Source organism: Hypanus sabinus, chromosome 5, assembly GCF_030144855.1.
Source record: "Hypanus sabinus isolate sHypSab1 chromosome 5, sHypSab1.hap1, whole genome shotgun sequence".
NCBI lineage: Eukaryota > Metazoa > Chordata > Chondrichthyes > Myliobatiformes > Dasyatidae > Hypanus > Hypanus sabinus.
The window spans coordinates 170,644,737-170,672,460 of record NC_082710.1 but is presented as its reverse complement, the minus strand read 5'-3'; the positions used below and the strand labels follow the sequence as shown (position 1 = coordinate 170,672,460).

The window sequence follows — 27,724 nt, the reverse complement described above, 5'->3', positions numbered from 1 at the left end:
CAAAAGCTTTCTTAGCGGGGACTTCATAGACCAGAGGAAGTTTTCTCTGGGGAATTTCGAACAAGGCCACGGTTGTTTAGGACTGAAGTGAGCAGAAACGTCTTCACTCGGGGAGGGGGGAATTCCAATCTATATTTATATAATGAGCAGCTTTCCTTGTGTGCATGGTGTCGTTCAATATATGCATTCATTGTATCAGGTCTGGACATTTGACATGTTGGGTACAAAACACAGATCTACCTGACCTGTTTCCGTAAAATGTCAGATTTACGTAAGTCGAAGGGCTACCTTCCGCAGATAAAAGAAATGGTTCGGGCAACTGAAGGCCACCTCAGTCTCCCCGGCCGCAGTGAAATCGTTTCGGCAAAGTCACCTGAAATTCTGATTCGGGAGATATATGGTTGGTGAGGGTGGGTGCGGGATTAGACAATTATAGTCGAACTGCGTGCTGGCTGTAACGGGGATAATAGGTTATGTCAAATTACCTCCGGGGTGTATGCAAAACCATAGATGCTTATTGCATCTTGATGTTGGATCCCAGTTCTATCTCTCTTTTTCTTTCTTACCCAGGTCGGCAAACACATGGGCCAGGCTGTTTTTCCTTTACACTTTGGAGCAGAGGAGACAGAAGCGTAATCTGATTGAGCTACGAGGGTTATAGACAGCAAAGTCGATGAGACAGTTTCCCCTTTAGCAGAGAATATAACCAGAGGACATAAGTTTAAGGAAAAGAAGGTTTAGAGGCCAATTGAGAAAGTTTTTCTTCACCTGAAATACGGAAACACTAAGTCAGTGGTAAATGCAGTACCAGTAACTAGGGTGTTTAACTGAAACCCACGGCATAGAAGACTACGGCAAAACACACAGAATGCTGGAGGAACTGCATCTAAGGAAATAAAGCCAATGCCTTTAATCAGGATTGGAAAGGAAGGGGGAAGATGACACAATAAAAAAGATGGGAAGAGGGCAGGGGAAGATGGACAAGCTAGAGTGGCGAAGCCAGGTGGGGAGGGGAGGGGGCATGAAGAAAGAAGCTAGGAGGTGATAGGTGGAAAATGTAAGGGACTGGAGAAGAAGTAATCTGATAGGAGAGGAGAGTGGAAGGAAGAATGGCACCAGCGTAAGACACCTGAATGGGGAATTGACTAAAGAGGCGGGGGTGTGGGGGAATTATCGGAAGCTGGAAAAGTTGATGTTATTGGCATCAGTTCGAAGGTTTCCTGGACGGAATATGAGGTGTTGCTTCTCCAACCTGAGGCTGGTCTCATCGTGGCAGAAAAGGAAACCATGGAACGACATATCAGACTGGGAATGGTGACAGTAATTAAAATATTTCGCCACCGGGAAACAACGCTTTTCCTTGATGGAGCGGGTGCTTGACAAAGCGGTAAATCTACGGCAGGTCTCAGCAACGTAGCAGAGGCCGCACTGGGAGCACGGAATATACAGTAAACGACCACAACAGATTCGCGGGTGAAGTGCTGTCTACATGGAAGGATTGTTTGGAGCCCTGAATGGAGGTGAGAAAGGAGGCGAATGGGCAGGTGGAGCACCCTTTGACCCTTGCAGGGATAAGTGACAGGAGGGAGATGAGTGGGGACAGACGAGTGGACAAGGGAGTCACGGGGGGAGCAAACCCTGTGCAACGCGAAGTTGAGGGGGGGGGGGGTAAAGATGTGTTTGGCGGCAGGGTCCCGTTGAAAAGGGAAATGTTGCAGAGAATTATGTGTTGGATGCGGATGGGCACGGGCCGATAAGTGAGGAGCAGAGAAATTAGTCCTGTTAAGGCGGCGTGAAGATGGGGTGAGCGTGGGTGTACGGGAAATGGAAGAGAGACGGGTGACGGTAGCATCAGTGGTGGAGGATGGGAAACCCCATTATCTGAAGAAGGGTGATTTCTTTGATGTTGAAAGAAAAGCCTCGTTCTGGGATCGAATGCGGCGGAGGCGAACGAATCGAGAAAATGGCTGTTTCACAGGATGTATTTGTGTGTGGGGGGGGGGGAGGGGGAGGATAGTCAAGTTAGTCGTGGGATCCTTTGGTTTATAAAATATATCGGTAGACAGCCTGTCTCCGGAAATATCTACATCCAGTCACGGCCATATTACAATGTCGCTATTTTGAACACAGGGCCTTCATTTAGTTCCTAATGCCCTCTCTTTTATCCGGAGCTTCGATCTGTGCCGTTCCGTGCTACTAAAACTTCCCCCGCCGCATTTTTTTTTTGCAAAACTCTGGAACTGGATTTGGAATTGGTTTATTATTGTCACATGTACTGAGATACAGTGAAAAGCCCGTCTTGCACACTGGTCATACAGATCAAGTCATTACCCAATGCATTGAGGCTGAACAAGACAAATAACAGCAAAATGAAAATAGTATTACAAATTGGTAACATGAACTAAATGCTGGAGGAATTCGGCAGAGCAGGTAACATCCACAGAAAGGAATGAAGAGTCAAATCACAAACAAGAGAAAATCTGCAGATGCTGGAAATTCAAGAAACACACACAAACGGCTGGAGGAGCTCAGCAGGCCAGGCAGCATCTACGGAAAACAAAGTACAGTCGACGTTTCGGGCCGCATCTGCACTCAGGATGAGGCTTTTCATTCTAGAACGAAGGAGATGTCTTTTTTTTTTCAAAGGGGCTTCCCTTCCTACACCATCAACACTGCCCTCAATCGTATCTCTTCCATTTCATACACGTCTGACCTTACCCCATCATCCCGGCACGCTACCGGGGATACGGTTCCTCTTGTCCTCACCTACCACCCCACCAGCCTCTGCGCCCAGCACAACAGACAATAAAAAATAGACAACAGGTGCAGGTGTAGGCCATTCGGCCTTTCGACCCAACACCGCCATTCAATGTGATCATGGCTGATCATCCACAATCAGTACCCTGTTCCTGCCTTCTCCCCATATCCCTTGACACCACTATCTTTAAGAGCTCTATCTAACCCTTTCTTGAAAACATCCAGAGAATTGGCCTCCACTGCCTTCTGAGGCAGAGCATTTCACAGATCCACAACTCTCTGAGTGAAAAAGTTTTTTCCTGAACTCTGTTCTAAATGGCCTACCCCTTATTCTTAAACTGTGGCCTCTGGTTCTGGACTCCCCCAACATCGGGAACATGTTTCCTGCCTCTTGCGTGTCCAATCTATTAATAATCTTATATGTTTCAACCAGATCCCCTCTCATCCTTCTAAATTCCAGTGTATACAAGCCCAGTCGCTCCAATCGGTCAATATATGACAGTCCCACCATCCCGGGAATCAACCTTGTGAACCTACGCTACACTCCCACAATAGCAAGAATGTCCTTTCTCAAATCTGGACACCAAAACTGAACACAATACTCCAGGTGTGGTCTTACCAGGGCCCTGTACAACTGCAGAAGGACCTCTTTGCTCCTATACTCAACTCCCCTTGTTATGAAGGCCAACATGCCATTAGCTTTCTTCACTACCTGCTGTACCAGCATGTTTACTTTCAGTGACCGATGAACTAGGACACCTAGATCTCGTTGTACTTCCCCTTTTCCTTACTTGACACCATTCAGATAGTGAGGAGAGAAAATGTTAAACAGACCTCAGACCTGCAGGGCAAGTTTTCACGAAGAAGGTAGAAAAGTACAACACAGAAACAGATCCGTTGGTCCATTAAGTCCATGCCGAACCCACCTACTCCCATTGACCTGCACGGGGACCATAGCCCTCATATCCCTAATATCCATGGACCTATTCAAACTTATCCTGAACATTGAAATCGCTCATGTGCACCATTTGTGCTGAAAGCTCATTCCACACTCTCAAGACCTGCTGAGTGAAGAAATTTCCCCTCACGTTCCCCTTAAACTTTTCACTGTTCACCCTTAATCCGTGACTACTGCTTGTACTATCACCCAATCTCAGTGGAAAACACCTGCTTGCATTTATCCTAACTATATCCGGCATAATTTTGTATAACTGTATCAAATCTCAGAATCTTCAACGTTCTAAAGAATACAGTCCTAATCTATTCAATCTCTCCTTATAACTTAGGTTCCCCAGATCCTTGCAAGTTTTCCCTGTACTCTTTCAACCTTGTTTACATCTGTCCTGTAGGTGTGTGACCAAAACTGCACACATTACTCCAAATAAGGCATCAGCAATGTCAACATAACATCCCATTTGCTCTACTGAATAGATTGATTTATGAAGGCCAATATGCCAAAAACTTGCTTTACTACCCTATTTACCTGTGTCACTACTTACAATGAATTATGTACCTGTATTCGCAAATCTCTTTGCCCTACCATACTCCTAAGTGCCCTACCGTTCGATGTGTAAGGCTTACCCTGCTCCTACTGAAGTGCAAAACCTTGCACTTACCTGCATTAAATTCCTTCTGCCTCATACAAGCATTGATCTCTCAAACAAGCTCATACAAGCTTTGACCTCTCAAAATCTTGTTTTAGAATGTTCCCACTTTCCAAGTACACCTTCACCAGGTAACAGCCAGTTCCAATCCACAAAATTGGCATTTCTCCAATTTAGAAACTCCACCCGAGGACCAAACTTATCTTTTAAGATACTCACTTTGAAACTACGGGTATTGTGGTCATGGGATGCAAAGTGCTCCCAGACATAAACTTTCACCTGCCCAGTTTCATTCCCTTTTACCAGATCCAGTATTGCATGCTCTTTTGTTAGGACTTCTGTGTACTGATGAAAGAAACTTTCCTGAATGCATTTGACAAACCGTGCCCATCTAGTCCTTTTACAGTGTGCGATTCCCGGTCAATGTGGAAAGTTAAAATCACCTTCTATAACAATGTTATTTTTCTTGCAACAGTTTGCAATATCAACAAATTTGTTCCTCTAAATCCTGTGGACTGTTAGGTGACCTGTAACATAGTCCCAATAACAAGGGCATATCCTTCTTATTTCTCAGTTCCACCCAAACACCTCACTCGTTGAGTTCTCCAGTCTGCCCTGACAGAGCACTGCCGTGATATTTTCCCTGAATGATAACACCATCTCTCCTCCTTCAATCCCTTCCACTCTGTCACATCTGAAACAACAGAACCCTGAGATGTTGAGCTGCCAACCCTGAGCGTCCTGCAACTAAGTCTCACTAATGGCTACAACGTCATAATTCCAGGCATTGATCAATTGGCCATGAACCCTTCCTACAATACCTCTTACATTGAAACATACACAACCCAGGACACTAGACTAATGCTTAACTTTTGATTCCTGACTTTTTCTGACATCTTTCCAATTTCTGTCTCTGTAACTTCTCAACTAACTGTTATAGTACTCTGGTTCCATCCCCCTGCAACTCTAGTTGAAACCCCACTATGTAGCATCAACAACCCTTCCTGCTAGGGTATTAGTCCCCCATCTTTTCAGGTGCAAACCATCCCTCCTGTGCTGGTCCCACCTTCCCTGTTAAAGAGTCCAATGATCCAAAAATCTAATGCCCTCCCTCCTACTTATGCCCTCAACTCCTTACCCATGTGTTAAACACACCTGCTGTTGAGGGGAATGGCCACAGGGGTACTCTGCACCAGCTTCTTAACCCCTTACCCTTCATGTCACCCATTTTCGTGTGCCCTGAACTTTGGGTGGAAGTACCCCTCCAAATGTCTTATCAATCACCCCTCCCCCACCCCCAATGATCCGAAGTTCATCCAGTTCCCGCTCCAACTGCTTAACGCGGATTGTTAGAACTGCATCTGGATGCACCTCGCAGATGGAGTCGTCAGGGACATTGGGGGTCTCCCTGCTTTTCCACAGCCCGAAAGAGGAGCATTCAACTGCCTGGCATCTCTGCTGCCCTAACACCAGGTATAAAAAGGGAAAGGGGCAAAACTTAACCTTCAGCTTTTCTATCCTTTGCTTTCTCCGACTGAAGCTTCGAAGAACTAAAGGCTCAAGATCACCGTTCTGACTCTGTTCACTCGAAGAATGGCTGTTGTGCTTGGCCACGCCTTCCTTAAATTTGCTCTTACGAATCAATCCCAAACGCTGATTTGTCGCTGGTCAAAGCTAAACTACACTGCCCCCATTCGCTGCTAACTTTTTCTACTGGGACAGTGGACCTGAGTGAAATCCCCTCCTCTCAAATTTCCGATACGGTGTATGGGTTGATCGCTGGTCAAAGCTTAATTTGGTAGTGGGCATATTGGAAAAAAACTGCAAGAGGATGTGGTGGAGGTGAACGCAATTACATTATAAAGACATTTGGACAGGTACATTGGTAGGAAATGTTTTGAGGGATATGGGTCAAACTGGACTAGCTCAGTTTCGCAACTTGGTCACAATGGACAGGATGGATGGAAAGGCCAGTTTGCGTGCCGTATAGCTATGACTCTAAACTTTCACCACTCTAACTTTAAAACTAACCCAATTAACTTATCACCTTCCAGCTTGTAAATCCCACCACGTTTTTATTCTGGTTTCTGCCCCCCTCATCCTCTGGTAGTTATCAAGGTTTCGGCCCGAAACGACTGTCCATTTCAGTCCTTAGATGCGCCTTAACGCGCTGAATTCCTCCAGGCATGCTCGCCAGCACAGGGCCTCGGTGCTCACTTTAACTCTGGCCTTAATATTACCGGGGAGTCCCCGGCCACATGAGACGCTCTCATCTCTCCCATTCTTCGGCCCCGGGAGGCACTGAGAGACCCAGCTGCCGCCTCAGGGCCACAGCGACCCGGGTTCAACCTCAACCTTCGGCACTGTCTCTGCGCGGGGTTCTCACACACCCCCTACCAACGTGCAGGTTTTCCGGGTGTTCCGATTTCCTCCCGAGATGCGAGACGCAGAACGCAAGCATTAAACACTCAAACGACACTTTATTACAAACATCTACAGCAATGCAAGCAAGAACAAGATCTACCGAGAAGCGTTAAAGTGATTTCATATATATTAGTGTAAAAATCTCTTCGTAAAATATTTACACACATCCCCCACAGAATTCAGGACAGTTTGATTCCATGACACAAAAGGTTTAGAAAAAAAATACCCATTAATATTTCACCGTATACATCAATAAATTTATACTACACATATGCACTCAGTGGCCACTTTATTAGGTAGAGCAGTGGAACCGCTTCAAGTTTCGACGTGTTGAGCGTTCAGAGATGCTCTTTTGCACACCACTTGGTTATTTGAGTTACTGTCGCCTTTCTGTCAGCTTGAGCCAGTCAGAGCATTCTCCTCCTACCTCTCTCATTAACAAGGTGCTTTCATCCACAGTATTTTTTTTTGCACCATTCTCTGTAAACCCTAAGGACGGCGTGCTTACAATTTCCAAGAGATCAGTAGTTTGAGACACTCAAATCAGCCAGTCTAGCATCAACAACCATTCCATGGTCAAAGACACTTAGATCACATTTCTTCCCCATTCTGTTGCTTGATCTGAATAACAACTGAACCTCTTGACCATGTCTGCATGCTTTTATGTATTGAGTTGCTGCCACCATAATCGGCTGATTAGATATTTGCATTAATGAGCAGGGGTACAAGCATGCCTAGTAAAATGGCCACTGCGTGCACTTCCTCCTCATCTACAATCTTAAACATCCACAGTACCTGTGGTACGTTGAATGGTTTAAGAACAAATGACCACCCTATTCCTGGATTTGAAGGCAGGATGTTTAAAGTACCTGCCTGAGCAGTAGTTGGACTGGTAGGAAACTATACACCTCTCCAAAGAAAGAGTTCAAAGATTAAACGACGAGATGACAGCACCATATCTACATGAGATTTGCAGTGAAATTATCGTCTGATTGTGATTCTACACTAACGCACCCATACACAGGCAAACTAATCAGGTGACATGAGGGACTGCAGATGCTGGAATCTGCAGCAACATACAACTTGCTGGAGGAACTCAGAGGGTTGAGCAGCATCTGTGAGAAGAAAGAAACAGTGGACATTTTGGGTTTGCAGGACTGAAACCAAAATCAAACTGGAATTGGAAACAGAACAGTAATGTCTAGGAATGCAGCCTGTTCCATGCATCAGAGTCACCCTGAGTCTCTGGTTTGCACTGAGAATTCCTGATCCGAAACATTAACTGCACACTCTTTCCAGACATGCTGCTTGACTGGCTGAGATAGATCTTCCGACATTTTCTGCCTTTGGTTTGTAACTCACCTGACCAGATTGGTACAGCTTATATGCTTAAGCCATTTTTGCAGTTTAATATTTTATAGGGTAGCAGTGAGGCTTTGACCCTCCAGCCTTTTAATGTGATGGAGACTGGTCTACCTCCCAAGCCCTTTCACCTTCCTTCTCTGCCAGACTCATCAACCCAGGGCAGAACGCATTGATGGAATTAGAACGTGCAGATTGAAGCCCCATATTTCAACCTTCAGTTTGAGAGAGTCCTGACAGTCCTCACCCCAAACATCCACTGTTTAGTCCTCTCCACTGATTTTGCTTGGCCTGCCGAGATCATCCAGCATTGTATGTGTGCGCGCATTAATCTGGATTTCCAGCAAGCGAATTTCAGGTTCACTCTGAAAATTCCTGGACTGGGCTTCTAGTAAGGTTCTCTCCCCTTTCCTCAAACTTCCATCAGCAGGAATATCTTTCATTGGCTCCTTAATATCCACACTCCCCCCACCCCTACACCCAAAAACACTCCTTCAATCAAGTCATCTCCAGACCCTGTATATTTCAGAGTAATACAAGCCAGCTTGTGGGATTTCTGTACTGTGGGCTGGGTGAGGTGAGTGAAGGGGTGTGAGGGGATGGGTCCAGTCAGTTGCCTATTGTGGTTACAATACTCACTCATGGAGGCAGAGATGCGATTTAAGCTACATTTACTCAATGTCAGTGAAGTGTCAGACCGACTACCTGCATGTGTTGATGGGCTTTCATAGCAAAGTTCTATTCATGGCTCCAGACTCTCAGCAATGACCAGAGAAGGACATTCAGCCCCTCAAGCCCATTACAGCTTTCATTGTGACTAAGAGTGATCTCCATCCTAACCAGGTGACTTGCTGCAGGGACCAATGGGTGTTGGGTCAGTTAGGGATGGGCATTGAACGCTGGCGTGTACCAGCACCACAGAAGGTGAATGATTCATGAGGAGGGTGGGGGGGGTTGAGGAAGGTGGCAAGAGGTGGAGGATGGTTGGAAGGAAGTTTATAAGAGGCCGAATTGCTTAGAAAGCTGCTGATTGATGCACCTCTCTGCACTCCCAATGATGACCAGCACCATTCACATCAAGGAAATTGGGGACAGCATTTGCCTCCCCTATCTCACTTTACCCCCCCGAGATTCTGTCTAATGTCAGGACCAGACTGGACTCTGCATGGTGGGGGGAAGAGGAGATGAGAGAGTGGAACCAGACATGACTATGCACTCTCTGTCCCATCTCAATGTTTTACAGGGTGAACTAGACTAACTCACCGGACTTGTGGGCCGCTCCTTAGGACCCAAGTCTAGCCAGAATCTGATGTTTTCCTCCCCCTACCAGGTTTCACAGCCCCCCCCAAAGTTGGGTTAAAGCCCACTTTACCCCCTCCACAGATCGAGTCTTTCACCCATGTTGGATAATGGCCTGTGAAATCCATCGATTGGGAGGTGGCTGTTGGACTTGTTTGTCACCCCACTGGCTGAGCAGTGTGGGAGAAAGGCGATGGTTTAATGAATAACTTGAGGTCATGGGGAGCAATGACAAATGTCCCATTGAAGCTCTCAGACTCTCAGCTTCTTGTCCATTGAGTAGTCAGATGCACATTCAGTAGTTAAGCCACGTTGGATGAATCCAAACCCCTGATTCTGTCTCTGCCCTGGAGGGTTCTTCCAACTGAAGGCAGAATCCTCACATTGACACAGTCCATTAGTCTTCAACCCGAATCTGTCCCATTCATCGGACACACATTTCTTCTCTTTGGAAGCCAAGTACAACTAGAAAAGGAGCTTCCCCAATTCAAGTCATGCTAAGTCAGAATGTAGAATGAGTGAAACCATTGCCCAAGGTCAGTCCTGTCAGTGAATTCCACAGAATCGCCTGAGAAACCTGTCGTCAAATCAATTGAAATTGTCTGTGTGAATAGTTAGGATTAATGTTCGAATTCAAGCATCACTGATCCCATCACTGAGAGACAGTGAGATAAACAACACCCCCTCTTTAGTGGCGTGGGGGGTGCTGGCTGATCAAGTAAGTTTGCAATAGTCCAGTGTTGACCCAGGCAGTGAAGTCCATGCTGCAGGAATTCTGTGACCCATCGAGAATGCATTGCATCTCTGGTGGATCAGTGGCTGTGGTTCTGCTTATACCAGGATTGCATTCACTTCACCTCAATGGAGCTGGAGTGAGTGTTCAATTAATTTTGTATTTTGATTGGAGTAAACATTTAACAGCAACTCTTTCTCTCACTCTGAAATGCACACAAGCACTCATTCACACATTCGCAGATATACATATGTGGACATACACGCATGCACAAACCTTATATACACATGTACACATTCACAGAAACACATACTGTATGTCACACACACACCATATATACATGTTCACATATTTACACATATGCATATGTAGACATGCGCACACACACTTGGATACCCGTCAGTGTATATAGACACACACACCCCATACATACAAGTGTGTGCACTTACGGGTACACATGTAGACACATGCACACATTTACATATATACTTGGGTAGACACACAAATACACACAGTTATACACATGCATACTTTCTTGCTGGCTCACCAATGAGCAAACTCACATAGGTGTGCTCGAGTACAGAGCACATACATACACACAGATAACAAGGACATTCTGACAAAACCACATGAACCACAATATCTGTGCACGCTCATCAGAATGTATGCATGCTAACAAAGAGACAAGTTCCTGTCGGGTTCCTCCAGAAATTTGGTATTTTAGAACACGTCCACACACACTTGCTCTCTCAAAGAGATAATCAAACAGACCTGTATACACTTAACGACACCTACATGCATTCAGAGCGAGAGAGAGAGACACACAGACAGACAGACACACACACACACTTCCCAATCACTCTTCCTCTTGCTCCAGTGGGTTAAGCCTTAGTAGTCAAATGAGCATTCTGTATCACAGTAGTACGTTCTGGCCAAGACCAGAGAGGTGGTGAGACGATGCACAAAATGTTGCTCCCCACTGGCAGCAGGGAGCTGAGATGGAGCACCGTGAGCTACAAGGAGAGATGTCACAGAAACCTTTTGACCCACAGTAAAGTTCCAAATTCCAGTGTTTTTCCCAAAAAATAAAAGAATCCAAAGGGCTCACAGTTCTCAATCCTTCAACAGGCTTTTCCCATGCAATTCATGGAGAGGAGAGAGGGTGGAAGGCTGGGGTTGGGCTTAGGGGAGAAGCTGATTCCTGGGTTCCGCCTGAACATGAGTGTGTGGTCCTGAGACAGCGGTGGGGATTGGAACTTGTTGCGAAGCCCATGTATCACCACCCTTCCACGGAGCAAGGTGTGCCGGAGAGCCCAAGTGCACAAAGATTTGTTGGCCATCAAGTTCTGTTCAAGTGACTACTGCAAGACGAAAGGAAAGTAAACCTACAAGTACTAGAGGTTCCAACCCCAGGCCCTAAGGCGAAGCTCCTACAGCGGCGGCAGCTTATGGAAGACCCTCCTCAATGTGATGGCCCTCAGTCTCAGAGATGGTGTCAGCCGGGTTCACCCGGCCCAAGTCCTGTCTACACCATGTTCATGGCATCCTCTGTGAGGAACTGATGGATCTGCTGGAAAGTTGGCCGGTCCTTGGCATCCCTCCTCCAGCAGTTCACCATGACGTTGTAGAGGGCTTGGGGGCAGATGGCTGGGCGAGGGAGGTAAACCTGAGGGAACAAGAGACAGACAGTGGGAATCATAGTCATAATGTACTACAGCACAGAAACACATGAGTCATAGAGGTGCAAATGAAGATGAGAGGTGGAAATAAAGTGCTTTTCTCACTAGGGTGGAATTGGCTAATTTGAGAGGACATAATTTTAAGGTATGGGGGGGTGATGTCAGTGGTAGATATTTTTTTCAAATATATACAGAGTGCTAGGTGCCTAGAATGCACTGCTGCAGTGGTGTTAGAGGCAGGTAAATTAGGGATATGTAAGAGACTCTTAGGTAGATGCACGGATGATAGAATAATGGAGGGAAATGTGGGAGAGATGGGGTAGATTGAAATATAGGCCCTTCAGCCCACAGCACCCCCCAAGCATTACCTGCTTGCCCTGCTCCCTGAAGAACTCGCCTGCGTTCTCAATGACCAGCTCGTCTGTGAGGTGGTAGTAGGGCTGCTCCTTGCAGAGCACCAGGATCTCCCACAAGGTCACGCCGAAGGCCCAGACGTCGCTGCTGGTGGTGAACTTGCCCTGCAGGGAAAGGAGGAGATCAGAAGGTCAGAGCTGCTCTGCTGTTAGCACCAAGGTTAGATGGGGTGTGTGCTAAGAGCCAGCACAGAGGCTGTGAGATCTCTCGAAATCCCTCCCATCCGCAGTTGTGTCACGTAAAGCAGTCTCACCCATTGCCTGGTTCACAAGTGACATTATTTTTTCAAATAAAAAAAAGAATCAGAGTACTACAACATAGAGACATTGTTCATGCTCTGGTCTTCTGCCAGCTCCCATCTACTGCACCAGGACCATAGTCCTCTGCTAAGGAAACACTGGCTCTTTGAATTTTATAAATGACTTGGATGAGGAAGTGGAAGGGTGGGTTTGTAAGTTTACAGTTGACGTTGTGGATTGTTTTAGAAGGTTGTTAAAGCTCACAATGGGACATTGATAGGATGTAGAGCTGTGAAGGAAGGGTAAAATTGATCTTGGATTGATTAAAAGGTTCGCACACAACGTTGTGGGCTGAAGGGCCTGCATTGTACTCTTCGGAGTCCTCTGTTCTAAAAGGTGTAAGTACAAGCAGCACACATGGGTGTTGTTTCAGTAGGATATAAAATGGGATCTGCAGAGTAGCCACAGACAGGTTCCCTTGTTCTTGATGCCCCTTGTAATGGGAGTCCCTAGTGTCACAGAGCCATAACCCAGCTCAGAGATTCTGCATTCATCATCCAGCCTCCTAGCCCATGGTCGCTCACCAGCAGAATGCTTTCCCAGGCCATCCAGCGAATGGGGAGCACGGCCCGCCCCTGGATCCGGTAGTAGTCGCCCGCGTACAGGTTTCGGCTCATCCCGAAGTCGGCGATCTTGATGGTGTAGTTCTCGCCAACCAGGCAGTTCCGCGTGGCAAGGTCTCGGTGAACAAAGTTCATTGAAGCCAGGTACTTCATGCCTGAAGCGATCTGGCTGGCCATGTGCACGAGGCTTGGATAACTGGTTTGGGGGGAGGGGGGCAAGGAGAGGGAGAAAGGGGAGAGCAGATGTTATTTCCTGTAGAAATGAAGCAAAATGAGGGACACACAGGTTTTGGAGCGCGCATGGATTCCAGCACAATTATCAAGAGATTTATCTTACGGAAGGATGAAGGAGGGAAGGGCTGGAATTGATCCTAGAGTATAACACTGGCACAACGTTGTGGGTTCAAGGGCTTGTACTGTGCTGCACTGTTCTATGTTCTCTAAGTTGCCCCTCTAGGTTGATGCACAGAGTCCTGCCCATCAATAAGAAAGAAATAAAACACCCTGGATAAATCATGGGTTCAGTACCATCTTCCCTCAGTCAATGCTAAGGAACGCAATGGTTTCCTTGGTCAACAGTGGGTAATGTGGGACTCTGCTGGGTCAGTGATGGAGTTCTCCGTTTGGTCAACATTGGGGGAGTAGTTTGGGATCAATTTTAGAAGTCTCTCCAAGCTAATAACACAAGAGATTCTGCAAATGCTGAAAATCCAGAGCAGCACTTGGAAAATGCAGATTAGGCAGCACACATGGAGGCAAATAAACTGTCGATGTTTCAGGCTACAAACCTTTCAGGACCAGAATGGAAAGGGGCAAAGGCCAGAACAAGGTGACATGGGGAGAGGGAGAAGTACAAGCTAGCAGGTGAGGGTGAAAGTTGGTGGGAGGGGAGTGGAGGGGTGATTATGCAAGAAGATGATAGGTGGAAGGGGCAAAGGGGAGAAGGAGGAGGAATTTGATAGGACAGGATAGTAGACCATGGAATAGAAGGAAGGAGATGGAGATCCAGAGGGAAGTGTTGGGCAGATTATAAGGGATTATAAGGCATAAAGAGGAGGTGGAATTTATAAAGGTCCCATTGGCTCAATAATAATGTATTGGGTTCTCTGTTGGGTCAGTAATGGGAGTACTATTTAGATCAACACTGGAAATCTCCTTAGATTAAAAAATGGCTACCAGAGTCATCTTTAGGTCAGAGGGCTCAGTCAGGACAGTTTACAGGGGTTAGAAATGAATTACAGATGGATCTCCTGTGTCAACCATATTGGATTTCCTTAAATAAATGAAGGGGTCCTTGCCAAGTCAGCACTGGTACCATGGGTCTTCTCTGGGTCACAATGGGGTTCAGCTGCTAACCTGATGCTCGGGACGTTGGTGGCCATTGCAAACTTGTCTCCCAGCTCGTGCTGGCTGAGGAACTGGTTGAGATCCCCATTCTCCATGTACTCAGTGATCATGCAGAGTGGGTCATCCCTCACGCATACGCCCAGCAGCCGGATGATGTTGGGGTCTTTCAGCCGTGACATGATCTTCACTTCCTTCAAGAAATCATTCCTGTTGGTGGAAAGAAGAGGCTTAGAGGTGAGGACGACTGTAAACTGCCTCCAGCAACAACCCTGAATCATCGTTCATCTGGTGAGACAAATATGACACAGGTGGTGACCATTTGGTCCACTGATTCCATACCAGCCCTGACTCCCTTCCCCTCTTTCCAGTGTTGTTTAGCTAATTTTGAATGTGCATTTGGGCTCTATTTCCACCACTGTTCTGAGCTCTCCGTTCCAGTTCCTCACTCCTTTCCACCGAACAAAAATTTTCCTCTTTTTCCTCCCAGACATTTTAATGCTTACTCTATGATCCTTTGATAAGTGAACACCTTGTTTGCCCTGTGTAAGATAGTCCTTATCTAATACATCAACCAATGTTCATTGGAGAACTGTCTAACCTTGGCCCATGTCCCTGGAACCAGCCCACATTTAGAAACTTCACATCCTTCTTAAAATAGATTGATCATATCAGATAAAATTACTGTCTAACCAATGTTCTGTATGGATTTACCATACCTTTCCTGATTTTGTACACCTTGCCCATGAAGACCACTGACATGTTGCAACAAAAAGAACCAATTGATAGCTCAACCAATTTAAAGTGAGATATGTACACTGTATTTACACACAGTGGCCAATTTCTCAGGTACACCTGTTCGTTAATCAGCCAATCACAGCAACTCAACGCATAAAAGCATGCAGACATGGTCAAGTGGTTTAGTTGCTGTTCAGATCAAACATCAGAACGGAGAAGAAATGTGATCTTAAGTGACTTTGACCGTGGATTGATTGATGGGGTAGTTCGAGTATCTCAAAAAATGCTGTTCTTCTGGAATTTTCACACACAATACTCTCTATAGTTTATAGAGAATGGTGCAAAAGAAATACATCTAATGACAGGCAGTTCTGTGGGCAAAAATGTTTTGTTAATGAGCGTGGTCAGAGGAGAATGGCTAGATTGATTCAAGCGGTCAGGAAGGTGGCAGTCTCTCAGATAACCACACGTTACATTAGCGGTTTGCAGAAGAGCATCTCTGAATGCACAACACATTGAACCTTGATGTGGATGGGCTACAGTAACAGAAGACCAAGAACATACATTCAGTAGCCACATTTTTAGGTGCAGGAGCTACGTAATAAAGTGGCCACTGAGTATACCATATATATTACAAATAAAGTACATCTTTGAAATGAAAAACCTAAATATAAATGTTGCAAAACAGGTTTATTTTTACATTGGAAGTGTAATGCTGGGGGTGGTGGTAGAGGGTGAGATTTTTGGGACATTTAAGATACTCTTAGATAGACACAGGGCTGATTGAGAAATGGAGGGTTAGAGGCTGTGAAAGAGAGAGATGTTAGATTGACTGACAGGAAAACAAATAGACGGCGGAGGCTGGGATTGAACCGGGGATGCTGGGGCTATCTGGTAGCATCTCACTCTTTATTTTAACCTTGCAATCACAGTTCCATCATGGCCCAGAATCAATGCAAGAGGGAGTAGTGAGTAGGGGACCCAGCTGGTTCCATCACAGGCACAGCTCTTTGCACACCAATAGCATCTACAGGGAGCACTGCCTCAAGGAGTTGGCACCTGGCATCAAGGATTTCCTCATTCAGGACAATGAACCCCACTACCCATGACACACCACCTTCCCGCTTCTTACTGTCACACAGGAGGTACAGAAGCCTGAATTCCCACAACAGGAACAGCTACTTTCTTACAACCATTTTACATTATTCTAGCCGGGTATGGAAATGCCATTGCCCTTAAACAGAAAATCCTACAAAAAGTAGTGTATATGGCCCAGTCCATCACTGATAAAGACCTCCCCACCATTGAGCACATCTAATCAGAGTGTTGTTGCAGGAAAGCAGCATCGATTGTCAAGGACCCCCAAACCCAGGCCACGCTCTTTTCTCGCTGCTGCCATCGGTAAGGTGATGTTCAGGAACAGTTACTACCTCTCAAACATCGGGCTCTTCAACCAGAGGGGATAAGTTTACTCAACTTCACTGTTCCCACAACCTATGAAGGACTCTTTGTTTCATGTTCTCAGTATTTATTGCTTATTTATTATTTTTTTTCTATTTCGTATTTGCAGATTGGTTAATTGCCTGCCCTGTTGGGTGCAGTCTTTCATTGACACCATTGTGCTTCCTGGAATTATTGTGTATGCCCACAAGGAAACAAATCTCAGAGTTGTATATACTTGTACTTCGAAATTAAATTTACTTTCAACTTTGAATTCGGCTCTTGAATCAATCTTACCTCAGTGATGGAACACCACAGACCACCTCTTGCACTAGCATAGATTTGTTTCTATTTGTTTATCTTTTTTTCTCCCCATGTCTGTTTCCAGCATCATGGCATTACCAATGCAAGCCTATCTTTATTTTAGAAACATAGAAAGCCTACAGCACAATACAGGCCCTTCAAACCACAATGCTGTGCTGAACATGTACTTTAGAAATTACCTAGGGTTACCCATAGCCCTCTATTTTTCCAAAGCTCTATATACCTATCCAGGAGTCTCTTAAAAGACCGTATCGTATCCACCTCCTCCACTGTCTCCAGCAGCCCATTCCACGCACTCATCACTCTCTGTGTAAAAAACTTACCCCTGACATCTCCTCTGTACTTACTTCCAAGCACCTTAAAACTGTGCCCTGTCGTGTTAGTCATTTCAGCCCTGGGAAAAAGCCTCTGACTGTCCGCACGATCAATGCCTCTCATCACCTTATATAACTATTTTGTATGGGTTGTCTAAACCCATACGCCTGCAGAGATGCCATAAACAAGTCTTTCACTGTACCTGTACCTCACTGTACTTGGGCAGCTGATGATAACCTTGTCCTGACTAAATAGTGGTCGGGTGATGAAATGGAATAACTTCACATTAATATTTTGACTTGAATGTTACTCATAAAATAATTAAAAGATACAAGTGCAGAAAGTTATTTTGAAATAAGAATAGAGAGCAGAATGCTTTAGCGTGCTGGTTACAAGCAATGAAACACAATTCAAGACAGTACTGTCACTGAACCTTGCAGGAAGGGATAAGGAGATGGGAAAAGAGCAAATAGGGTTGTGGACCTACCTGGCATTCTTGGTGGCATCTGAGCGCAGCATCTTCACAGCCACCATAAGCGGTCGACCTTTGTGGACATTGAGGGGGATTCCCAAGTCCTCCAGCTCCTGAGGGTTATGCACTTCACACAGGTGAACCTGCAACAGGAGGAGGAGGAGGAGTGAGGTTGGCCATTGGGTTAAAGCCAGCTTGCCGATCAAGGCCCCTTGTGTCTTTTTTTGAACAGCTAAAGAGAAATTGCAGAGCTTTCACTTACAGCACACAGGGAGGCCAATTTTTGCATTAACAGGGTTGCAAAAAGAAACCCAAAATGAAAACCTTATCTATTAGCTAGACATGGCAGAAGAATTAGGCTATTTAGCTCATTGATCCGCTCCACTATTCAATTACAACAGGTTTATTTTGTCTCTTAATTTTTACCTAAATACACCCATTGCCTTAGCCTTCAGTCACCCATGGCAATGAATTTCACAGATTCACCACCTCCTGGCTGAAGAAATTCCTACTCATCTCTCCAAGGGGATGACCTTCTAGTCCGAGGCTGTGCCTGCTGATCATCAACTCCCCCACTATTGAAAACATCCTCTCTATGTCCTTTTAATATTTGGTAGATTTCAAAGAGATTCCTCATTCTTCTAAACTCCAGCAAGTACAGGCCCAGAGCCATCAAACGCTCCTCCTCCGTTAACCGTCATTCTCGTGGACCTCCTCTGGATCCTCTCCAATGCCAACACGTCCTTTTGTAGATATGGGGGCCCAGAACTGCTCACCATACTCTAAACGTGGTCTGAGCAATGCCGAATAAAGCCTCAGCATTTCATTCTTGCTTTGAATTCTAGTCCTCTTGAAATGAATGCTAAAATCTCATTTGCTTTCCTTACTATCATATCAACTTGCAAGTAACCTTCAGGGAATCCTGCACTAGAACTCCCAAGACTCTGTCAAGTACTGAAACTTAGACTTTATATGCAACAATTGATTACAGTGTTGTCCCAACATTCCCACCTCTTCTATGTGCCCACCCTGCCTCTCCTATCCACTTACCTCCCCAAACTGGCCCTCCCCCAGCTTCTCCCGGAAGACAAGGCGTTGCCGTGGGAACTCGCCAACAGTGACCTCCTTTCCAGCCAGCATGTCAATGGCGATGGCAGGGACAGCGTATGTATTATTTCCCGTCACTCCCTGCAGGTTGATGATGTCAGCCTCGGCATAGTGGGGCACGCTGTTAGGGAAGCCCGTTTGAACGGCCATCTTGGTGAGGTCAGGCTCCGCGTACTCCCCGTTGCATGCTGGGAATGGGAAAGCAAAGGGATCAGGAGTCATGGACTGAAGGCAAATCTGCGTTCATGCAGGACACACTTCATCGCTCTGGAAAAATACAGTACCCCTAAGAAGTTGCATACCCAATGGCCAAATCATGCACAGCAAGAGTCCACAGTAAGATGGCAGCAATTTGGGTGCTGTTGGTCGAGGGGAATGATCCTACTGCATCCATCTTACGTACTAGGCAGACAGGACAACAATCTGAACCTTACTGGTGGCAGCTCTTGTGATGTAGCCAAGGGGTGGCGAACCTTTGGCATGCATGCCCAAGATACCACATGCAAAAATTTTGTAGGAACTTTGCATGCCCTGCCACCCCTCAATTCTTCAAAACACACCCACAATAAAAAGGTACATAAAGATTACCCTTACTGGCAAAAATACAGCAAATGATTCAGTGATGGAGAACATGTTAAAGAATCATGGCTAGAATGTGCTCCTTTCCTTTCTGATCATTTTTCAGAAAAGAAAACAAAAATCACCATGGCATGCAAGAATTTTTTAAAGATTATTGCCAATTTGGGTACATGCTCCAAAAAGATTCCACCCCTATTTTAGCCCATTTCAAATCTGTAGTAGATCTGTTTTAGAGCACAGAACAGAACTGGCTATTTGGATCACAATGTTATGCTGACCCTTTAGCCTACTCTAAGGTCAAACTAACCCTTCCCTCCTACAGAGCCTGCCATTTTTTTACATTCATGTACCTATCTAAGAGTATCTTAAATGCTTCTAATGGATCTGCCTCTACCACCTCCCCTGGCAGGGTGTTCAATGCACCTACAATTCTCTGTGTGAAAAACTCTGACACCATCTCTGTACCTTCCTCCAAACACTTTGAAGTTTTAAGGAGCTAATTCTAAGACCCAAGTTAGAAATGTAAGGTATATAAAATCATGAGGGTATTGATGGGGTGAATGCATTGTTTTTCCCAGGTTTTGAAGAATCAAGAAGTGGTGGGCACAGATTTAAGACGACAGGGGAGAGATTTAATAGGAACTTTAGAGGCAACTTTTTTTTAAATATATGGAGCGAGCTGCCGAAGAGATGGTTGAGCAGGCACAACAACTTTGAAAAGACAGTTAAAAAGATACTCGGACAGAAACGATTTAGAAGATTATGAGACAAATGCTGGGAAATGGGACTAGCCTAGATGGAGCATCCTGGCCAACATAGAGACTTCGGACTGAAAGGCCTGCTTCCATACTGAGTAGCACCTACCAGAAGCTAACTAATCTATTAGTGCGATTTTTGCAATCTCAGTCAACAGCGGTTCCGACTTATGGAAACTTAAGTTCATGGACCCTCATGTGACATGGGCAGCAGGTATACTCAAGGACCTGCTGCTCTCCTGTTCAGAGGAAATTTCCATGGTCCGGCACCAGTCAAGTCCAGGGGCATCGGAAGAGTGTGTTTCAATCCAGATTTTCTCTGCTGGGGATATCCTGAACAGGCTAGAGCGGAGATGCTGTTCAGCCCGTTATTTTATACTGCCTCCTTCCCCCTCTCCACCCTGGTTTCTTGAAGATTTGCCTCTCCACAGTGAGAATGGCTTCTAATCAATAAACTAGGATGATCTCCCATGGCAAAGGTCAAGCCACCACGGTGCCAGGAAGAAGGAAATATAACAGCTTTCCTGTTCCCACTCACATCACAAAACAGCCAATACAATTTACTTTATTGTCACCAAACAATTGATATTAGAGCATACAATCATCACAGCAATATTTGATTCTGCACTTCACGCTCCCTGAAGTACAAATCGAAGTAAATATAATAAAAATTTTAATTATAAATCATAATTAGAAAATAGAAAAGGGGAAGTAAGGTAGTGCAAGTCAGGTCTGGATATTTGGAAGGTACGGCCCCAGATCCCAGTCAGGATCTGTTCAGCAGTCTTATCACAGTTGGGAAGAACCTGTTCCCAAATCTAGCCATATGAATCTTCAAGCTCCTGAACCTTCTCCCGGAGGGAAGAGGGACAAAAAGTGTGTTGGTTGAGTGGGATGTGTCCTTGATTATTATGGCAGCACCGCTCCGACAGCATGCGGTGCAAAGTGAGTCCAAGGATGGAAGATTGGTTTGTGTGATGTGCTGGGCTAGGTTCACGATCTTCTGCAGCTTCTTCTGGTCTTGGACAGGACAACTTCCATACCAGGTTGTGATGCACCCTAGAAGAATGCTTTCTACAGTGCACCTATAAAAATTAGTGAGTGTTTTAGGAGACAGGCCAAATTTCTTCAGCTTTCTCAAGAAGTAAAGGTGCTGGTGGGCCTTCTTGGCAGTGGACTCTGCTTGGTTAGACCAAGTCAGGTCATTTGTGGTATTCACCCCGAGGAACTTAAAGCTTTTAACCTGTTCCACCTGTGCACTACCGATGTAGATGGGGTTGTGCGGTCCACTACTCCTTCTGAAGTCAACAACCAATTCCTTCATCTTGCTGACGTTGAGGGATAGTTTATTGTCCTCGCACCATGCCACTAGGTTCTTAATTTCCTCTCTGTACTCACTCATCATTACCCAAGATATGGCCTACAATTGTGGTGTCATCAGCAAACTTGTATATTGAGTTTGATGGAAACTTTGACGAGGGAGGGAATGAAGCAATGGACTGAGTAGCCTTGGAGTCCACACCCATACACAATCCAGCAGCTGGTGTGGTTTAGTTACTAAGGCTACTTGTCTGCCCCAAATCCCCTATTATTAGCAAGAGTTAAACTCCACATCTGCAGTGGTGGAATTTCAAACTTGGGTCTCTGAATTGTTTGCCCAGAGGACAAGACCAGCAAATTAACCTCCTAGTTGTCAGTAGAAAATTTGAGGCTCCCACTGGCTGCTCACAACTTTGATCTAGACCCCTCCATCCATTCCCCACCCACCCCTCCTTATCCCACCCCTCGTACCATCCCTAGCCCAACTCAACCCAACTACCAGTCCAATTTGGCGAGGTCCTTACCATCTGTGTTGATTGGCTTAAGCTGGTCCTTAGAGCAGCCAGGGCCTCCAATCGGGTGAGGGTTTGCAGAGAGTAAGAGGTGATAGGCTGGGTTGTTTAACAGGAGAGCTGTCGGAGAGGAGGGAACACAACAAGGGTGGATGAACATCGAGGGTGGAAGGAGGAGCAACAAGACAGAAGGGGAAACAAACATGGGAGGAGGGGAGGGGCAGAGGGTGGACAACACAATACTTGGGGTGAAGCCTCTTGTGCCACCACTTGCGCAGCCTCCACCCACCTCCCCACCGCCTGTTGGGCATCTCAAACCTTTCCTCATGGTGACCTCATTCAATCACGTTGCACCTACCATGGTGGTTCTAGGAAAGGGACTGTAGTAGGTGGCATGGCATTGGCCCAAAAATGGAGACAAGTCACAGCTCAAATTGAGAAGCAGAACCATTCTGATTCCAGAAGAGAAGGGGAGTCCTTTGAGTTTCCCCTCTCTCCTCCAACATCCCCTCCCACACCTGCCAATCAGTACAATCTCTGAACATTGATTGGACAGTATACAGTCCCTGCATTCACTGGTTGAGGAGATAAGGTTACGGCATCCAATACACTGGCCTGGTGCTCCCTATATCCAACGCTGAACCTATCGAGGTAAACATTCCCTTTCCTTACCCATCCCCCCATCTGTTCAGCATCATGATTAACATGGTTTAATTCTAGTTTTAAAATCTGCTGGAAGAACTCAGTGGGTTAAACAGTATCTTTAGAGAGGGAGAGGAACATTTGACGTATTGAGTTGAGAACCTATGCCAGGAGAAATGTGTCATTGGCTGAGAAATAAATTAATTAAACCTTTGATAATGTGGTAAGTATTGTTCACAACTCCTGACCGCCCAGCATCCAGCTCACTCATTCATTTGGGCTGTGAGTGGGGAGGGGGCGGTAGGAAGTGGTGGAATTAAGAGTGCAATTTGGGTGTCCAGCAGACTGCGGGATTGGTGTGTGAGAGTGGAGAGTGGAGCTGGGATTTGTAGAACATCTGTTATTTCTTGCTCCTGTCAAAACTTTCTGGCTTCACCAGAAAATTTATTGCACTATTGTAAAATGTGATAAAGAGGAAAAAGGGAAAATTATTGTATGCATGGACCACAGTCCAGAAAATAATATCCTCAAAGACAACAGTTTTTGGAGGTTTACTGTATGTGATATGAAAACCCATCCACACCACAAAAATCCACCCACCCAGTTTCAGACACAGTCCAGAAGTCCCTGGCTCCCATTCCAGAGTGATCAATTTATACAATTAGATGCTTGATTACTGGAGTTCAGATTGTTTTTTCAAATGCCCAGGATAGAAACTTCAAGTATGAAAGGAAGTACTTGGAGGGTGTAGAGTTGAAAGGAGTTAAGTTTCTATTTACACAGAGAGTGGTAGATGCCTGCAACGGGCTATATGGAGGCAGATACAACAATGGCATTAAAGAGGCTGTTAGACGGACACACAAATATTACAGGGAACGGAGGAACGTGGGTGCAGGCTCTGCCATCTCCACCACAGGCACTAGTCTCCCTGCCAACGAGGGCGGCTGCGAAAGGCGGTGCCTGAAGAAGGCATTAGATTGATTTGTATGTTTCTATGTTTGATCTTGGAGTAGGTTAAAAGGTCAGCACAACATTGTGGGCTGAAGGGCCTGTACTGTTCTATGTTCTATTATGGACCCTCACCATCCAGGGGATGCCATCTTCTCATTACTGCCATCAGGGAGCAGGTACAGGAGCCTGAAGTCCCACATTCAATGTTTCAGGACCTACTTCTTCCCCTGTCACCAGATTTCTGAATGGACAACAAATCCATGAGCACTACCTCACTGATACACTTCATTTTTATTGTACCTTATAATAATTTTTTATGCTGTGCATTGTACTGCTGCCAAGATAACAACAAATTTCATGATGTACGTTGGTGATAATAAACCTAATGGTGAAGTGCAGACCAACAGGTAGTGGTATAATTTGGCGGGTCGAAGGGTCTGCTCCATGCTTAGGCCCCATAATCTGCATTGCCTCTGGATAACCCTAGCAAGGTGGCGGTGGTGGGGGGGTGGGGAAGGGGGAGGGAAAAGGGTGGGGTGGTCTTCAGGGATCCTCTACCAACTCCATCCAAAACGTGTCAACCAGCCGCGGACCCCTCTCTGCTGTTTTCCCTAACGGGGTTGGGGGGGTTACCCCTCCCCCAAATGGATTCGGCTAATGAGCTACCTTCCCCCACCACATCCCCTCACCCACAGCTCACCGTCTCCATCAGTCGCTCCCTGTGGCAGATCGGGCAGTTTCATCCGCACTCTGCTGGGCTCCTGGTATTCCAGCTCCCCGGAGCTGATGCGCTCGTACAGGTTGGAGTGGCGGCTGGTGGCCCCGCTGGTCTGGGTGTTGTTGATGACGATGGTGTCACCGGGCGTGGAGAGCCTCACGGTCAAGTCCCCGTCTGAGATCCGCCGCTGAGCCTTGGGGTTGGGCGGGGTGGGGGAGGGCATTGAGGGGGAGGAATGGTCAGATTTAATGGAGGAAGACTTTATCTTTTCACCTCTCCCAACCAGACAATCTGCCGTTTCCCCTCGCCACATCCCACTCCCCACTAGCACAGTTCCCACCCTCCTCATTACCCAAACACTCGATAAGGACTAAATATTGATTTCAAGAAGGGGAAAGAGGCCGAATGTGCGCAAGTCTACATTGAGGGAATTGGCAGTGGATAGGGTCAGCAGCTTTAAATTCCTGGGTATTAACATGCAAGCTGGCCTGCCCTGGTCCCAGCACACAGATGCAATTAGAAAGAAGGTGAGCCAATGTCTCTGCTTCCTGCTAAGGTTCAAGGAATTTGGCTTGTGAAGGGACACTAACATCTGAAGATGTACAGTTGAAAGTATCGTGACTGGTTGCACTCATGGTCTAATACAGCCGTTACAGTACAACAGATACATATTGATGCAATCACAAAGAAAGTACGCCAACAGCTATACTTCATGAGGAGATTGAGGAGATTTGATATGTCACCAAAGACTAACAAATCTCTATAGGTGTACCAAGGGGAGCATTCTGACGGGGTGCAACCCTGCCTGGAGTGGAGGCTCCAATGCAAAGGATCAGAAAAACCTGCAGAGGGTTGTAGACTCGGCCAGCACCATCATGGGCACAAGCTTCCCCACCATCGAAAACATCTTCAGAAAATGCTAACCCAAGGTGGCAGCATTCATCATGAAGGACTCCACCGTCAGAAACATGGTCTTTTCTCATTACTACCATCAGGGAGGAGGTACGGGAGCCTCAATGTTTTAGAAACAGCTTCGTCCCCTCTGCCGTCAGATTTCTGAACAGCCCATGAACATTAACTCACTTTTTGCTCCCTTTTTTGAACCATTTTTTTAATCTATCCTTGTAATTTACAGTAATTTATGTATTGCACTGTACAGCTGCAATAAATCAACAAATTTCACCACATATCACTGATAAGAAACCCGAATCTGATTCAAGTGTACAGAAACATTAAAAGCTGTGGAGAGGAGTGAATTCCACTCAGCCCATGGCAGGCACAGCCCTCTCCACCATTAGTAGTATTAATAGGAGGGGCTGCCTCAAGCAGGCATCTTTCATCAAATATCCCCATCACCCGAGCCATGCCATCTTCTCCAGCTACCATCAGGCGGCTCTGCCATAGCCAATTAACTGGGCTCTGAACAGTCACACTCATTTCTCAATCACACTTTATTTACTTTTGCACAAGGCTGGTGGGGTGGAGATGCGTCACTACCAACAGAGGGGCAAGGTGCTCCTTCCCTCTGCTAGCTGCAGGCCACCCTTGGGCAAGGTGCAGTACCTGCTGTGCAAGGTGGAGCCCTCAGATCAGGGTCACGTGAAGCCATGGGGAGCAGGTAGTGGATGGTCTTAAGAGCAGCTGGTGCATAATCTCAGGTTCTGCTAAAGCAACTGCTGACGTTAGGCAGACAATCTCTGAGGAATATTGATAATGGCTGGGGTTACTCGTCTTGTAAAGACACTTCTGAGAGGAAGGCAATGGCAAACCATTTCTGTAGAAAAATTTGCCAAGAACAAGCACGGTCATAGAAAGACCAAGATTGCCTACGTCACACGACACATAACGACTGAATGAACAAGAAAAAAGCATGGCCCCAGTCACCACACCATTCTGAAGTCTGAACAGAGAAAATGCAATTTCCATACAAAATTGATTAGCAGTTACAGATATTGACCATTTGGTAAACTGCGTATATTCAAATCCTTTGCTTGCAAGATTATCGCCATTCACAACACAGGTGTTCAAGGTCAATAGAAACTACAGGTTGACAACCGATAATACTCTGACATTAGTGAAGTAATTGTCCTTCAGTGGTGTGTATTTGCATCTTTCCACTTAACCCTCATCTCATCTCCATATGCGGAATGGCTCCAGTACTCTGTTGTGAAAAGGGAATTATGCTCTTCAAAGACCTTTTTAGTCTGGGCTGATTGAAACCATATGACATAGAGGCAGAATTAGGCCATTTGGCCCACTGAATCTGCCATTCTATCGTGGGTGATTTATTATCTCTCTCAATCCCATTCTCCTGCATTCCCCCCCATTACCTTTGACACCCTTACTAAACAAGAACCTGTCAAACTCCACCTTAAATACACCCAATGGTTAGTCTCTACAGCCATCTGTGGTATTGAATTCCAAAGATCCACCCCCCCAGCCAAAGAATTTCCTCCTCATCTCTGTTCTAAAGGGACACACCTCTATTCTGAGGCTATGCCATCTGATCCTATACTCCCCCACTATAGAGAACAACTATCAAAGACTGCACACTATTTGCAAACTATACTTGCCTGGACATTATCTTAACCCTTGCCTCGCCACAACGTTCACAGCTCCTATTGCTCTCCCCTGCCCCTCACGACAGCCAAAGTGTCCAACCTACCTTCCCGAGAATCTTCTTCCAGTACTGCCGCCACAGGATGATGAAGATGACAATTAGGAGAAGGAGGATGATGGCCACCAGGCAACCAATCAGCATGGAGGTGTTGCTGTGGTCGGCCTTGGCGACGGGGCGGCCAGAATCCGGGGATATGTTCACCGATGAATCCATGTCTGGGAGGGTGGCAAGAGAAAGCAGCAAATTAGAAGACTTTAGAACATAGAACAGTATAGCACAGTACAGGCCATTTGGCCCACAATGTTGTACTATTCCAAGTTTCCCTCTCACATAACCCTCCATTTTTCTTTCATCTATATGCCTCGTAAGTGTTCCTAATGCCCTAATGTACTTGCTCTACCACGAGCCTGGCAGTATGTTCCACACACCCACCACTCTATGTATAAAAACCTACCTCTGATATCCCTCCTAGACTTTCTTCCAATCACCTTAAAATTATATCCTCTCGTATTAGCCATTTCAGTCCTGGGAAAGAGGTGCTGAGTACATTTTCTATAAATGCCTCTTATCATCTCATTCTCTTTTGCTCCAAAGACAAAAGCCCTATTTAATTCAACTTATCCTCAGAAGACATGCTCTCTAATCCAGTTGAGCATCCTGGTAAATCTCCTCTGCACCTTCTCCAAAGCTTCCATCTTATACAGATACATAACATTATGAAAGGTAGGAAAGTTGTTTCCACTGGTAGTTGAG

At 45.9% G+C, this 27,724-nt stretch overlaps 1 protein-coding gene across 8 annotated transcripts in view; it reads right to left on the bottom strand.

The window, feature by feature from the left end:
- Nucleotides 1-6,821: 6,821 nt before the first annotated feature.
- The window catches only part of LOC132394573 (discoidin domain-containing receptor 2-like), a 133,649-nt gene continuing 112,746 nt past the window's right edge, over nucleotides 6,822-27,724 (bottom strand). For 7 of the 8 annotated variants that reach the window (XM_059970873.1, XM_059970875.1, XM_059970878.1 and 4 more), the window contains exons 10-18: nucleotides 27,017-27,186; nucleotides 24,334-24,544; nucleotides 22,053-22,160; nucleotides 18,818-19,062; nucleotides 17,783-17,910; nucleotides 14,491-14,688; nucleotides 13,096-13,330; nucleotides 12,227-12,376; nucleotides 6,822-11,845 (exon numbers count right to left, since the gene is read on the bottom strand). In XM_059970873.1, the coding sequence (XP_059826856.1) occupies nucleotides 11,705-11,845; nucleotides 12,227-12,376; nucleotides 13,096-13,330; nucleotides 14,491-14,688; nucleotides 17,783-17,910; nucleotides 18,818-19,062; nucleotides 22,053-22,160; nucleotides 24,334-24,544; nucleotides 27,017-27,186 (1,586 nt within the window). In that variant the 3' untranslated portion in view covers nucleotides 6,822-11,704. The remainder of the gene's footprint in view (nucleotides 11,846-12,226; nucleotides 12,377-13,095; nucleotides 13,331-14,490; nucleotides 14,689-17,782; nucleotides 17,911-18,817; nucleotides 19,063-22,052; nucleotides 22,161-24,333; nucleotides 24,545-27,016; nucleotides 27,187-27,724) is intronic. The other variant, XM_059970879.1, reaches the window with a different exon arrangement.